Source organism: Podarcis raffonei, chromosome 2, assembly GCF_027172205.1.
Source record: "Podarcis raffonei isolate rPodRaf1 chromosome 2, rPodRaf1.pri, whole genome shotgun sequence".
Classification (NCBI taxonomy): Eukaryota; Metazoa; Chordata; class Lepidosauria; order Squamata; family Lacertidae; genus Podarcis; species Podarcis raffonei.
The window spans coordinates 83,285,801-83,301,448 of NC_070603.1; the positions used below are offsets into that span (position 1 = coordinate 83,285,801).

The 15,648-nt window shown below is 40.4% G+C and overlaps 1 protein-coding gene across 10 annotated transcripts in view; it reads right to left on the bottom strand.

Moving 5' to 3' along the window:
• Positions 1 to 15,648, bottom strand: part of ERC2 (ELKS/RAB6-interacting/CAST family member 2) — a 527,327-nt gene that overhangs the window by 433,656 nt on the left and 78,023 nt on the right. For 5 of the 10 annotated variants that reach the window (XM_053377862.1, XM_053377859.1, XM_053377856.1 and 2 more), the window contains exons 3-4: positions 11,442 to 11,465; positions 10,459 to 10,875 (exon numbers count right to left, since the gene is read on the bottom strand). In XM_053377862.1, coding sequence (XP_053233837.1) covers positions 10,459 to 10,875; positions 11,442 to 11,465 — 441 coding nt within the window. The remainder of the gene's footprint in view (positions 1 to 10,458; positions 10,876 to 11,441; positions 11,466 to 15,648) is intronic. The other 5 variants (XM_053377860.1, XM_053377861.1, XM_053377857.1 and 2 more) reach the window with 1 other exon arrangement.

A 15,648-nucleotide genomic window follows, 5' to 3' on the forward strand; every position in this document is an offset into this window, starting at 1 on the left:
TGAATGAAAAAGTCCCTTGATGCAGAACTGTGGGTTTTATAATGTATGTCACCCTATAGCTATAGGGATGCCAGTATGTACACATATATAAACATACACATAAACTGTACATACAAGCCGTGGACACACAAAAGAGGTTTTTGTTCATTTTACTCATTTATTCAAACCAGATTTAGATGTTATTTATTTTCATGAGTTTTAGACAAGATCTTTTTTAGCACATTACAGAATCCCGGAGGGGCTTCCTGTATTAAAGACAAAGTCCAGTACTGTAAATGCTAAGTATAGTAAAGCAGTGTTTTTTAGAAATACTGCCAAACATATTTGAATATGCAGCAATCAGGCCAAGAAATCTTTATGTTGGAAGCTAAGAGCAAAACTGGCAGTTTGGTTTCTCATCTGGCTCATTTGTTTTCAGGTCTTTTGCTACCTTGCAACAACATGACCTAGGCTGGCTTTACATCACAAAAATCTGAAGCCCAAACTCTCTATACATTTTGCATATATTCCAGCCCATTAGTGTCACGGCATGTAGAAATCATATGTTTCTAACAAGATTATTTAGACTTTCAGCTTAAATTCTGCAAATGCCTATCTGGGGGTTTTATCACACAGCTCTGAGTAGTACATCAAAAACAATGTGGCTTTATTTTTTGTTTTTAAACGCGTTCCAGCTACTTCTCTTCCAAGAGCACAGCTTTCTAAAAGCATTTTACAGTGTAAATGAATACAGATCGCTAAAATCACTATGGGAGCATTAGTCATTTTAGATGAGGTTTCTGAAGCCAACAAAGTTTAAGACATACAACACCCTGCTTCCTAAATCCGCTGAAGATTTGGAAAAGAAAGGGGGAGAGAATGTTGTCATTTCTTTTGGGCTCAGATAGATGAAGAAAAACCTGGAGCGAAGAGTTCACTGTAATGCAATTTTACAGCTCTCCTGCACCCATTGATGTGCCTATGTTTTAACAGTTTACAGAAATTACTGTAAAAATAAATTCAGTACTTATGTTTATATAGTACTTTCTTGCCAAAACTTCAAGAACACCTCAGACAGTAAGCACTGAAATATATTCTTTGATTTCCCCAAACAACTGCACATTATGTTGCTCTTTGAGAGGCACGGTGTTGATGCTACTACAGTATAGCAGCAACCTAAGCAGCAGAGGAGGAGAAGGCTGATATGAAATGCTCACAAGCTTCTCAGATCCCAGGGGGTTCGTCTGCATAATTTCCGTGCTGGTTTAAATGGACTCTTCTGCATTTGAAAAACCTTTTTAACCTCTTCTGATCTTATTTGCACTGCTCAGCAATCATCTTGCTCTCAAAATCCTGACAAGAAGGTACAAATTGTTACAGACTCAGCTCACACCACCACCCATTTTGCAAGCAGTTTGTTCATTCTTTACTGCACAAGCTTTGAAGGGGCAGCGAATTCAGTTAACAGTGGGTTTTCAGTTAACAAAGGCTGGGGTTATCCGTGTTATCTGTCCCTCAACACCAATTATCTGTAGGAAAAGGAAATATTATATTCTTTTGATTCTGTACTGTTACCCATATGGAGCCATTTACCTAGAAACCCCACCCAAACATCACCTCTGGATAGATGGCTTTAATAAAGCAAGACTTGGGCTGGATGTCACCATCATACCTATACACACCTAGTCCATGCTCTGGAAATGCCTCCTGGATACAGCCCTTGAGTGCTGCCATAGTCACTGGTTCAACAAAAGGGGTTATTGCATAGAACAGAAAAGCAAGAAACCTCTGAAGAAGAAGAAATATTTATACGGTATTCCTTTTGAAAGGAGAGATCTTGGAACATTCTTAATCGTGTGTGTGTGTGTAGGGAGTGAGAGAGATCTAGTGGTCCCGTTTTTTGGTTTACTGCTCATTTTCATTTTGTATTCCAGTTACATCATAAAAATTTACAACCAATGCATCGCAAATACTGGAATTCAATTATCCATTTGGTTTTATTACTAACCAGTCTCACGTGCTTTCGTTGGCTGGTAGAAAATGCGATCAGACAGGCAATGAAATCCACAATCAATCACCCCGGTGTTGCAAGGGCATGTAAGGCTTTCATATGCTTGCCTTTAAGTACTGCTGATTCCATCAAATAAATCAGGGGGGACTATTTTGTGCATGATAGAATTTAAGAATTTTTTTGCCACTATTCCCGAAGTAGTATTCTCAACTGGAAATGGATAAGATGGTCATTATTTCCAAGTTCATCTCCATTTACAGCAGAAAAGACCAACGATGATTTAAAAGCGGGCATTTCTTTTATCACTGTGAAGCTCACTCCAATGAATGCTTACTCTGAAGTAAATCCCACTGGTTTCAAAGAAACTTTGCTGTACGCTTATTCTCTGAGATGTTCATGTGCCATCTGGTTGATTTCTTAATCTACTGGCATTACAACTTTGGTTGAATGTAGTGGGGCGGGGAGAGCTTTTGCACATTAAGCTTTCTTCTCAAAATTGAGAATGCTTAAATTGAGCTTGCCTAATAAACTGGTCTCTTGTATCCCTCTGTACACTAACATGGGAGTAAGCGCTATAGTACTCAGTGACAAATCCCAGTGGATAGCAAAGCTGTTCCTCTGGTACAGCAAAATACTGACTAACAAACACATTGCGGCTGTAACTTTCATTTAAACATTTGCATATTTAGATTTCACATAGCCATTTCGCTTCAGTACCAAAAGCCTAGCTAACATTTCTGTTAAATATTCTCAGAACAGTAGGCATCAATGATACAATATTAGGTAACTATGAAAGAATAAGAGACAGTTGTTTTTTACTAAGCAAGATAATAATTGATTATTTCTTTTGCAGCCAGGAAAACAGTTTGTTTACAATTGTACCAAACTGTTGCCAAGACCTTTGTGAAAAAATCCACTTAATGGTTTAACATTCTAGTAGCAGTTAGAAACAGCATATTGCTGTTTATCTATATCTCACTGCTCAGTCACAAGAGGGCAAAATTTCACAATTCACATTCAATAGTGCCATCTAGTGAAAATATATAGTTGTAGCCACACATATTTGTATCCATACAATTAATATAATCTATGCTGCATGCGTAGTTATTTACTCTTAGATCAATTTAACCTTTGTCTCTAAGAAGTAATAAAGCCAACAAAGTGACCACAAAGAAGATAAATCTTAATGGGTTGAGCTGCTTGGTCAAACCACAATCCTAGCAATTGGGAATATATTCTGCCGTGGAAGGCCACTGTTCTGTGATTATTAGCTACGTGAATGTTTTCTAAAGACTGTTCTACTCTTCAGTGCTTCTTAGCTATAAGAATCCAAAGGAATAGTAGCAACTTCTTTGAAGATTTTTGATGAGGAAATATCTGTTTGGTCAAAAAATAATAATTAAACTGCCAAAACATTAAATTTTGCCCATGTATGTAGGGCTTAGGATGTGTTTCAGACACCCTACAATATGGTGTTTGTCAGGGAAGCATTTAGCTCCTTCTTCTGATAGTTATAATTAAGGCAGGGTTCTATTAACCCTGAAAACAGGACAGTCTTTAGGAAACAGTCACACAGTTAATAGCCTCAGACCAGTAATGGTAATGGCACAGTTTGACATGCATACCACAATTCAAAACAAACTTAAAGGTAAAGGTAAAGGATCCCTGACAGTTAAGTCCAGTCGCAGACGACTCTGGGGTTGCGGCGCTCATCTCATTTTACAGTCTGAGGGAGCCGGCGTTTGTCCGCAGTTTTTCTGGGTCATGTGGCCAGCATGACTAAGCCGCTTCTGGCGAAACCAGAGCAGCGCACAGAAATGCCATTTACCTTCCTGTCAAGAGCAGTACCTATTTATCTACTAAGCACTTTTTGGTGTGCTTTCAAACTGCAAGGTTGGCAGGAGCTGGGATCGAGCAACCGGAGATCACCCCACCGTAGGAAGGCAGTAATTCCCACTGAACTCAGACTATACACTTCTGAGCAAGCATGCTTATGGGTGAACTGTTAAGCATGCAAAGCTGATCTAAGTTACTATGTTTGAAAGATCAGTTGTATATAAAGAGGGTTTACAAAATGCATTTTCATATTACGACAGGCTCTTCTCTTGCCTTCCTTAGCAACAAATATGCCAACAATATCCCCAAGCTCTAAAATGCAGTATCCCTATTCAGAATATCCTTGGAAGGCAGTCAAACAGCAACAGAACTTCTCAGTAGTTAACACTCACCTGATTTGGATTTTTGACATCACCACTGCATTTTGATAAATGAGATTAGATAAACAGCTTTGGCTTTGCTTAATTTCACAGAGCTGAGAACCTTCGGATTGTTCTATAGTACAGTAGTGAATTTCAACAGGAAAATCAGCAGGAGCTAATTCACCCCAAACCCCAGACAACAACAAAGAGAACTGAAGTGGATAAAGAAGATGTTGTGTGTGCTAGTGATCATCATTATATAGTTCCTTAATGCCTCATCAGTCCTTCAAACCCAACCAACAAGCTAGTGAACCTGAAATAATGGTATACAATCCTTTTGGCTATGTTGGACTTAGAGGGTTAAAAACAAGTTATGGTGACCATATTAAGGGAAGAGTGGAAAGGTTTAATTAAAAATGGGAAGTCAATTACCAACAGAAATCATTTCTAGAATCAAAGGACACACATACCAAAAATGTTCAAACACCTCCAAGTAAGTTAAGCACAAGAGAAATTCTGTGCCTCGCCTATGAAAACTTTCAAATGCAATTTCATCATTCATTAATTGAGGAAGAGCAGTGATGTGGTGGTGGGAACGCAGGAGAAATGTTCAATGTAAAGCAATGTAAAGCACAATGGCAGGCTTTATTAGGTGTTTTTTAGCTGGCTGTAAGTGTTGAAACAATTGCCTCAAAAGACCCAGGAATAAAATGGACACGTTTAGCCATCTGTGAAATAAATTATACAGAAGTATCCCACTATTTATTTTAATTTTAAGCATTTATAGGTGTTTTCTCATATCAAACCTCAAGATAAAATAACATTTAAAAAACAAAGCAATAAAATACATAGCCCCCCTCCAAAAAAGTAGTGTCTACTGACATTGAGAAGTCATCCAGGGCAGCTCTTCCTGACAGATGCAGGTTTTACAGACACCAGACAACTAAATTCAGGCCTTAGTATGATTATCATTCCACAGCCTAAGGAAATTCCAACCCCAATCAGTTCCAGACAACATGGTAGATATCCAGGAATGATGGCAGCTGTAGTCCAGCAACATCTGCAGGGACACAGGTTCCTCCTCTCTGGGTATCATTTTAACAATTCCACTTCTGGAAACTGATGTGTTCACCTCCCACAGGAATGGCCCATGTTCTTCTAGTTACTTTATGTTGCCTGTTATGCCCTCTGGAAATCCCAGGCGAAACAGACCCCTCCTGAGTCCAATAGTTTCTCCCCAAGAAATCTGTTTGGCTTCAGCTTCAACCTGTTTGCGCCCACCCATTAAAAGGAGAAATGTAATTATTCAGATGATGTAATGTGGTGGCTTAAGGATAAGAGATGAAGAATTCCCTCTTTCAAATCTCAACTCAGCCATGAACCCATGGGGTGGTCAGACCACAATATCTTGGCCTCAATACATTCGCAATATGGGAGAAGCAATTTGGTCCTACAACAAATTGGGCCTTTCAAAATAAGTAGTGGGCTGATGTGATAGCACCATATGTGATAGCACCATAAAATGCTATATAAATGCAAAATGTAATTATTAATACTTGCTCTTATTATGAGTCAAGAATGTAGTGAGCAAGGGCTCAATTCCCATTTCTTGAACTCCAGTGTACTAAAACTTTCTGAAACCAGCATGTAATTAATAGCATATTAATAATATAACCCTCTGAATGTCTACTTAGAAGAAATTCCCACTGAGTTTCAATAAGATTTCCTTTCAGGTAAATCTGAAGAGATTTAGCCCCTTAATCTGATTCTGATTATCTTTTAGGCTGATACTGCAGCACAGATGAAAAAAAATTAAATACCTATTACAGGCTGAGATTGATATTTTTCCCCTTTGTATGTAACTATAATTTATCCTCTCTGCCTCTCTCTCTTTCCACATTGATATTTTGTAAAAGCCACACCTGTTCATAATCCAGAAAATAATTTGGGATGAAGGCATCCTCATCATTCAAATTTTCATCCTAATTGATTCATAAGTCATACAAAAACACATGTAAACCAGACGATCCGCAACACAAAGCATTTTCTGTAGTAGAGGGAATCACAAAGCGGCGTGCAGGTACATTAAAACAAATGTCGAGCACAAGCAAAGGCAGAGTTAAATGCTTTAAATCCCTATTGAGTCTAATGCTTAATTTGCCTGGGTTGTGCCCACTATCTGTTGGGGGGGGGTTGTTTTGCTTTTTTTTGTTCATGGAACTGGAAGGATATGGGGAACTGCAAGGAACAACTGAAGGTAAAGGCTATCAGTGGCCACACTGACTATGCTCTGGCTCCACCGTCAGAAGCAAATTGCTTCTGAGTACTATTGCTGGAGGAAAGAATGATGTTGTGCCAGTTCCTGCTTACAGAGTGGCTGGGGAAGCCCAGCCAGATGGGCGGGGTATAAATAAATTATTATTATTATTATTATTATTATTATTATTATTATTATTATTATTAGCTTCCCATAGGCACCTGGTTGATCACTATGAGAACAGGATGCCAGACTAGATGTTCCAGCAGGCTTTTCTTACATTCTTACTTTCATGTCATCACTTGCTAAAGTTGCAATTTTTCACATTCATTATGGGAAATGATGCAACCTTCACAAGAACACGATTAGGAATAGTGTAAGCAGGCCGACTGAAGGTGCCACCTGAAGCAGCTAATTTGGGATTGACGTGAAAAGGTAGTAAATTGTTACTTCGTTATTAGTGAGAGTAACTTATTGTTTATTTCAAGGCAGGTCAGGGAAGAAGCACTTGCGGCATTTTGTCGCCTCGTTTGCCCAAATAACTTGACCAGCCTTGAGTCCTACAGACCTTTACTTAGAACAGTTTCAGGCAGCAAAATGTCTTGGGCCAGCCTTGAAGGTAACTGCTGTTCTCTTTAACTACAGCTGGGACAAACCTCCCCCTAACTCCTTTCTCTAGGGTGCTTGCCAAGATTACAAAAACTTCCTCCACTGTCACTTTAAAATATCAGATTTTCATAGACACGCAGAATTTTAACAAAAAAAATAATTGCCTTACAGAGAATATATTTAATAGGATGCTATTTACAGCAAATATACCTTCTTTTTTTAAAAAAAAAAACTTGCATACACAGATTTGTGGGGAAGGGAGAGAGAGGGAGAGAGAAACACCATTCTTCTACCACTGATTAGTTTAATACTTTGAGCCTGTCCAAAAGAAAAGAAAAAAAACACACTAATGAACCTAATAAAGAGGTTGGACTTAGAGTGGCTGTTAATCTGTATAACAAACTTCTCAAGAGGGGTGGGGGAAGCAATGCTTGGTGTCGATAAAACATTTCCTTAGTAAATTACTACTGGCTCCAGTGAAAGGCATTTACAGTAAACACAAATTGTCTGCAGAGCATCTGTTCTGTGGAAGAAGGAACTTTGCTCCATTAATAACTTCTAAAAACCATGCAATAAATAATTTACGCCAGCAGCTTAAGCTCTATTATCAACCTTCATCATTTAAGCTGACCATTTTAAAAGACGATAGAAGGCAAAGTTTTCCAAATTTTAAGAATATTTTTATTTACTTAGATAGACAGACAGATACACAAATGCATGCATGAACATACTAACACATACCACTGTCCTTTTACTTTTTCATATGAGGCCTGGATTAAAAATTGCATATAACTGTGACATCAGATTCTGATTTTAGTAAGAATGTATTAAACATGTAAAAAAAAAAAAGTATATACAGAGACAGTGTGTGAGAGCATATGTATATATAAAGTACTTGGTGGAATTTTAACATCAGACTTTACTAGAGATTTAGTGGGACTTTGCCGAAGGCAAGATTTTAATAGCAATAATAAAAAATACTTAATGGTACTTAGGGCAAAGCATGTGTGGTCACTATGTTTAAGAAAGAGTAATACCAAACATCTGTGCTAGATTTCCACATGATAAAAAAAAATATCGCCAGATTCACTCAGGTTCTCTGAGACTCGTGGACAATTAAAAAAACAAAACAAAAAAACCCAGAAGAGAGATGTGATAACCGTGTTTTAGAAATAGAAGTCAGTCATCCTAGGTTTTGTCATCGGAAAATCCTGTGGTTTGTGTTTAAATCGTTTCAAGTGCTGGGTTTGGATGTGGGAAGCCCAGGCTGAGATCCCCACTTAGCTACGAAGCTTACTAGGTGGGCTAGAGAAAGGCTTTAGCAAACCGTCCAACCTACCTCACAGAGTTGTTGTGAGATGAGGAAATCATTCTGAGCTCCCTGAAGGATGAGAGAAATGTAACCAACAAAATAATCCGAATTGTTTTTTTGTTTTTTTTACTCACCCAGGGAGCTTTTCCTCCTTAGCTGTTCTTATTCCCTGCGCTTTTTTGTATCACAGTTCTCTAGCCTTATGTTTTGTTCACCTGGAAGCCAGCTCTTTTTTAAACATTTGTATACCAGTGACTGTGCACATTCTGTGAATAATAATAGACCTGAATCTAACTGTAGTGAGTCATTACTAAATCCCACTGAAACTACTGGGTCATGTTAGTCATGAAATTGTGGTGGTGGTGGTGGTTGTTATTAAACACACAGAGAGAGTATGCTATGACAGTAGAGTTATTTATTTTGTGGCTTTTATCGATTCACATACACATTCCATGAAAATGAAACGGCAAGAGTGATTCTCCCACTGGCCACCACTGTGGGGGGGGTACATATTTGGATCTGTGCAGAATATGGATCCTTCATGAGGGTCACGATTCAGACATTCAAACATGCTCATAAAAGAACTGATAGTTGAACAGGCAGAGTTCTTCTTTTTTTAACAGCAGCTCATCCAGTTCCAGCACCAAACTTTTAACCCCTTCCATAGCCCCGCCCCACCCCCCAAAATCTGGTTTTAAAATGACTTGCAATGCAGTGTGTGTAGGAAGGAAAGCTGCTATTCCAACAAGCTATGCTAGGATTTATTTTGGATAACAGCATATTTCAGTAGTTTCAACTTACTCCAGCAAGCCATGACCATCTGAGGAGCCGTCCAAATGATAAGATTGTGGGAAACAGCAATGTCTTCATTTTGAAAATAGTGTAACTGAGGTAAGAATATGCAATGTGATTTATTCACATGAAAGGCAATAGAAATTCAATAAATTGAGTGCTTCGTCATTCAGTCTGCTTTCTTCTCTGGGGCAACATACACATCATGAAATGCAAATGTACACATTTCTTCGGCATCATCCAAACGCTCACAATGCCAGTGTTTTTGATTCATCTGTCTGCTCACTTTAACACCATTATAAAAGGAGACAATGGGTGGCATTCAACTAAGGTTTACACAGATTAGGCCCACTGAAATGAACGGACATCTAATTTGGGTGCAATGATTTAAATGGGTCTACTCTTGAGTAAAACATAATTGAAAATCACCCTACACCAAAACCACTGGTGTAAAATTTAGAACACCTTCCAAAACCAATATTTGCTTGCAATATTTTGTATCCAGCATTTTGGTCCCAGGGCAACTAACAACCATTGTGTCCTGGCTCCCATGATGTATTGTAGAAAGACAGTGCTGAAATGTTAAAGACAGCTCTAAAAACCTTTAAAACTACATCAGGTGAGTTCAGATCAGAACAGTTCATGGTTCACCAGATCCCTCCTCCATTCCTACATCCAACATAGCACACAGACTTCGGTACTAGGGTTAGGAACCACATGCAATGGAAATGAGCATTAGATACAAATGCCCTTCTCCAGTCCCAGTGTGGTTGATGGACTTGAGCATGTCAAAAGCTTCTTTTAACATTGCACCAAGCTGACTTGCAGAATCAGAGCTTTCTAAAAAGGGTTCTGGGTGCAGCTCTGCCTCCAGGTGCTTTGCATGTGCTTCAGTGGATTGGAGTCAGCATCTTCACGCTGGCAATAGGCAGCATTTGAGCAAAAAATTACAACACAGGGACAAAAAGAATCCCCACCATTCCAACCTGAATTAACCATAAACCAGCAACAAAACTACTACATTAGGGGACATTAAAAAGTGTTAGTATTGTTAGAATTTTATTAACCAGCCCTTGTTTTGATGATGTAACTTGGCTTCTATAGAATTGAATATCAGTGCCAAAGAAAAACAATCTATTTAGTACACCATGCAACAAGGAGGGCTTGTGAACTGGGACTGTCTGAAAGAAATGACAAGCAAAGAGGGAAAACAACTTGCTGATTCACATTTCAATTTCAAATGATGACACACCAAAAATGCTTAACTGAGTGCTCTTAGAAATGAACATGCTTTGCTTACCTCTCTAAGATGGATGTTCTCCTTCTCTTTCTGGTCTAAAATCACCTCTAAATGATTAACCTGAGATTCAGCCTCAGCCATCCTTCGCGTCCGTTCGTTGTCATCGTCCATCCCTTTGGACGGCAAGCCTTTGCTCTGCAACATTTCTAAGAGCTTTTTGATGGATTCATCTCTGGCGTTCAGGGTCTGTTTCTGGGTTTCAATTCTCAGCTCCATTTCTTCCAAGGTTTTCCTCAAGAGAAACAGCTCTTTTGCCTGCCTGTCATGCTCGGCTTGAAGCCTCCGAAAGTTCTCCTCCGTAAGCTCAATGGTGAAATGCTCAGCACCGCGGTTTCCACTTTCTTGTTGAAGGAGATGGTTAAGGTCTCTCTGGGTCCGAAGCTCATCTTGGAGGGCCTGAATAGTTAGCTGAAGGTGCTGCAAGGTAAAAGGAATAGCCGAGTGAGGATTTATTCAACGGATCTACAAAAATGCAGTGCCACAATCATTAATAAAACTAGTGGTGAAAATCTAGCGGTGTGCAAGTGATGTTATTTTGCAATGGACCTCCTTGACTGCTGTTAGAAATCATGAAAAGATGGATGCAAACACACAAAGACAGTGCCAGTTACAGGTACCAGTAATAGTGAAGAACAAATCCGAAGACAAGGAAGTGAAAAAAGGCAGTAAGTAAAGGATGTAGATGTCAAAGAGTGACACTTCCACTAGCAAACACTGCATCTGCTGAGCCTGAATATTCAGTTTTCAGGGTTTTCTTAGACATAAAGTCTGCTTCTTCGTACAGTGCAATTGTGTAAGTTATTAGTGCTAATCACTTGGTATGAAAATAAAGGAATTAAAATGTTAAATGACACTGCTAATGAAAACTATGATCCAGTTAGTTTAGGAAGTCAGATTACTGTATCTATAGCAAGCATATAAAAGATCACACATTAAGCAATATTGCACTTTCCAAACAAATTGACTGCAAAGAGTGAACAAACCTTTGTTCTCCTGGCATCCAAAAACTGAACAGCATGGGAAATGGAAAAAAAAATGAAGCAAAATCAACATAAAGTTTAGGTGCAAGCAAAGGAGATTCAACAGAAAAGACTAAATTTAACATAAAGTACAATGAACAGAAAAGAAAACAACACTTTATACAAGACAGTCACAATTGTACAGTATTTGCACACACACTAAGACATACACACACACACACATATTTCAAGCAGTCAAAACTATACTCTTAGAGGTTAGACAAGAAGAACTTGGTCTGGATCCAAAAACATGACCAAATTAAACAAAAAATTACATTCTAGCACTGCAAATGTCCAGGCAAGTGTTAATTGAAAAGTTCAAATCCTGGTTGACTTGTATTAGCAGTTCTTGTTAAGTAAGAGATTGTGCAAGGGTAATGACATATATGAATTTAATTTCACCTTTTCATGCATCATTCTAGTACAAGATGCAGAACAGCCCTTCCATCTGTAAACATCTGTACCTAGAAATGCATCTTTGGATCCAAACCATGGTTCATAAATTGTATACAGTAAGGTTTCCAGTCCTCAAAAAAGAATTACAAGATGGTACATCCTCTTGGGACTGTACCACCTCAAAATACATGTGGGGGGGATTGAGTGACTGAGTGTTCCTCAATATTCCAGCTTAGCCTTTTCTCTGGCGTACAGGGAAATTTCAATATTGTCACCCACCTGCATCCTGGCGGGTGCTCTACCATGTGTTATTTTTGACCAGTAAGCAACGTTTTATAAAGCATCCGTTTATATTTCACTTCCTTTTAGTCATCAATAGTAGGGTTTTTTTCCCATATAGCATGCTCTTAACCAGTGGTTCCCAATTAGTGGTCTGTGGAGCCCAGGGGGATCCGCATAATGTGTTGAAGACTAGGGGGTCCGTGGCACCATCCACATAACAATAACTAGAAATATCAAAATTTTAAAACGTAGGGGGTCCATAGCTTGGCTTTTGAAAAATAGTTAACTGGGAACCACTGCTCTTAACTATTCTTTTCTTGCTGCTGGGTGTGTTAAGTCACTGTCTTAAACCCCTCGCATTGCACCTGGAACTTGACATATACACAGGCTCCACCCACCCACCGACATACACTCACACACCTGTGTCAATTAAAATGTTTGAAGGGTGCCTAGGAAATATATTGTTCACTGTACAGACCAGGATATGGACCTGTAAGCTCCTGTGCATTCACAGGACTTCAAATATGTGGTGGCTGGAGGCAGAGCAAACAGGGACTATCCAACTGCCACTCATCATTCACTCAGTTCTTTATAGGACATAACATCTACATAACATTGTCACTGAATAATAGTCTTCGGTTGTTTTTTTTATCATGTCTCAGAAAATCCAGAAGAGAAGGGGATGGCCCTCTCCACAGATGGGGATGGTCCTTGGTGCTCCTCTTTCATCTTGCTCAGGGGGTTCTGACTCGCACAGTGATTTGTGGGGGGCTGAGCCCTATCACCATATCTGTTTGGAGGGGAAAGGCTATGTTTCATCTTTAAAAAATGCACAGTAACCTAACAATGTACAAGGGAAACAGTAATTAAGAGAGACACCCTGAACTGCCTACAGCTTGGACGGGGTCGGGGGAGGCGACTTGATCTAATATTGCAAGAGTGTGGAGATAGCTGCAGAGCCTTTATCCAGACACAGAAGAAATGCAAATCAGGATTTATATTATTTTTTTGCCATGGAAAAGCTTGGAAAGCAGGGAGCCTATCACTACTTTGCAGGCTCCGCCACAACCCAGTGCTGCTGTGAGCCAGCAGCTCTCCCCCTTCGACAGCTCTAGAAAAATCAGGACCAATCACCACACTGTCCTTCTCCAGCCTCCAGAGCAAGCAAGGGAGGCTCCAAAGTTCCTTCCATCCCTCTTACATACCTAGGCCAAAGCTATATAACATATTTTTAAATAACTATTCCCATTTCACATTCTTCAACAAGTTTATCTGCTTAAACTCAATTACTTCGATAAATGCATCTTCCTAGATCAAAGACCAGACACCTGCACCTCTCTAAATACTGGATTACAAATCGCACCATCTCTGCACCCTGGCTGTGCTGGCAGGGGCTGATGGCTGGGGCGGAGCAAGGGGGTGCGGTAGGTGTGGTCCGCCCCGGGTGTCACCACTGAGGGGGGTGACAAAATGCCAGGCAGCACTCACCATGGGGCCTGCAGCACGCCTGAGCCCCGTGTCTCTCCTGGGAGACACGTGGAGGCTTGGGCACACGCAGGCTCCGCATCCGCCCACTGCCTCCCCCCCCCCCAGCTGTAGGGTGGCTGAGTGGGAGGAGGCAGGCAGATGCCTCGGAGCCCCTGCGGTGCACCCCGCCCCTATGGGCAGCGCGCCCCACCCCTGGGTGCGACACCTCAGGCACCTCCGCCGCTGGCTGATGGGAGCTGGATTCCAACAACATATGAAAAGCCATAGGTTCTCCATGTCTGCTGCAAGCACTTTAAAATTATAATTTCTGCAATTTCACTTTAATGAACTATTGCAAATGACCGTGTTTAAGAAAAACAACAACAGTTGGTGCCTTTACGTTTTTGGGTTTGTTTGTATGCTTTTTGTACAAACACACACCTAAAAGACAGTGCTAACATGGTGCTGAGTGGAGAGAAGAAATATGGAAGTGAAGCAGCTGCTTCACATGTAAAGAGAAGGTTCTCTGTGTGAAAAGGGAGTGCGTGGAGAACACTGGCAGGAAGCTTGTCAGTTTCAGCCACTGCTTTCCTTTATCCTTGTGGTGAGACGGCTTGGGGAAACAATTAATTAAAAGCAATAGCTTCAGAATTAAAGTGACTATGAGGAATAGGGGAAAGAGAAGGGGGAAATACGGACCACACAACTATCTCACACCCACTGTGCGGCTGGAACATAGTGAGATGCACACCTTAAATGAAAGGCTGTGTCTTATGAAGTGTGGAAAGTCAACTGCAATTCCTCTCGCAGCTTACGATGGAACAGCAACAAATGAGCAATTCTAGGAGCTGCCCATCTGGCAGCATCCTGTGACATATAGGTAGTTCATAGCCATTTTGGTCTATTAGATTAACACAACACGATGCACCAAAGCTCAAAATATGGCCTACTAAGCAAGAAAGAAACAACTGAAAAATAATGGGCAGAAATAGGCAAACCTTTTCTGAGTTCAGAAGAGGGTGAAATTGCAGCTAAAGGCACTCCAAAGAAAGTGGACGTCAGCTTTAATTCAAACATGGAAGCTAATGCACTTGATTTAGCTTTCGTGCAGAGGCAGATGAGACTGCTTCTATGCTACCAAGTGATTAACCGTCAGTCATATTTATTTACAACTCCAACATTTCAGCAATGAAAATAGGGACAGTCGGGTGAATTTCTAACATGTCCCTTATATGCCGATCTGGTTGGGTTTTAATGCTTAACTATGATTTAGGGATATGCCTTAGGCTCAAGTGCAGCTGCAAGGAGATTAGACACTTTTGCTTCTTAACCATGGTTTATCGTCGGGTCCAAATCTGAAACCATGGTTAAAGGCATTGGCGTTGGATCCCATTTCGCTGCTTGAGGCAAAATGGCAAATGCCATCCTGCCCCGCTACCACTGTCAGCAGAGAAGCAGTGCCAGCATCAGGTGAAATCTCGCTCATGAATGTGAATTTACATGTAAGTAAACTAGATTCAAGGCAGGTCTCTCAAGAGATTCAACACCTAGAAACCTGGACCAAAGTTGACAACTTCAAAAATGGGCCTAGTGCTCATGAGAGCAAGCTCATGCACTTTTCAAAATGCTGAATTCCAAAAGGCAAAATTTGGATGATTTTTACATGAAGCAAATTTCCAAAGGGGGAGGGGGCCCATCTGCACAGAGAGATACTTTGCACTTCCTGTCAGTAAAGGTTTCATCACAAAAAACTGCAGGTGGATGACAGATTTGCAGTGTAGTCCTCAAAGGAAGTGCCTTACTTCTTCTCACAGGGATTAGTGGTAGCCATTCACTACTATGAAAACATTTAAAGGGTGTATGCCAGAGGTCTCCAAAGGCCCGAGGGACTCATTTATCCGGCCCACGGCAACCCCCGCCACCCGCTGCTATCGCCCACTCTTACCGGTGCTGCCCTGCGCGGCTGCCCACTTCCGGGTTGGAGGAGCACCGGAAATAGCTTGTGTGCATGTGCAAGCGTTATTTC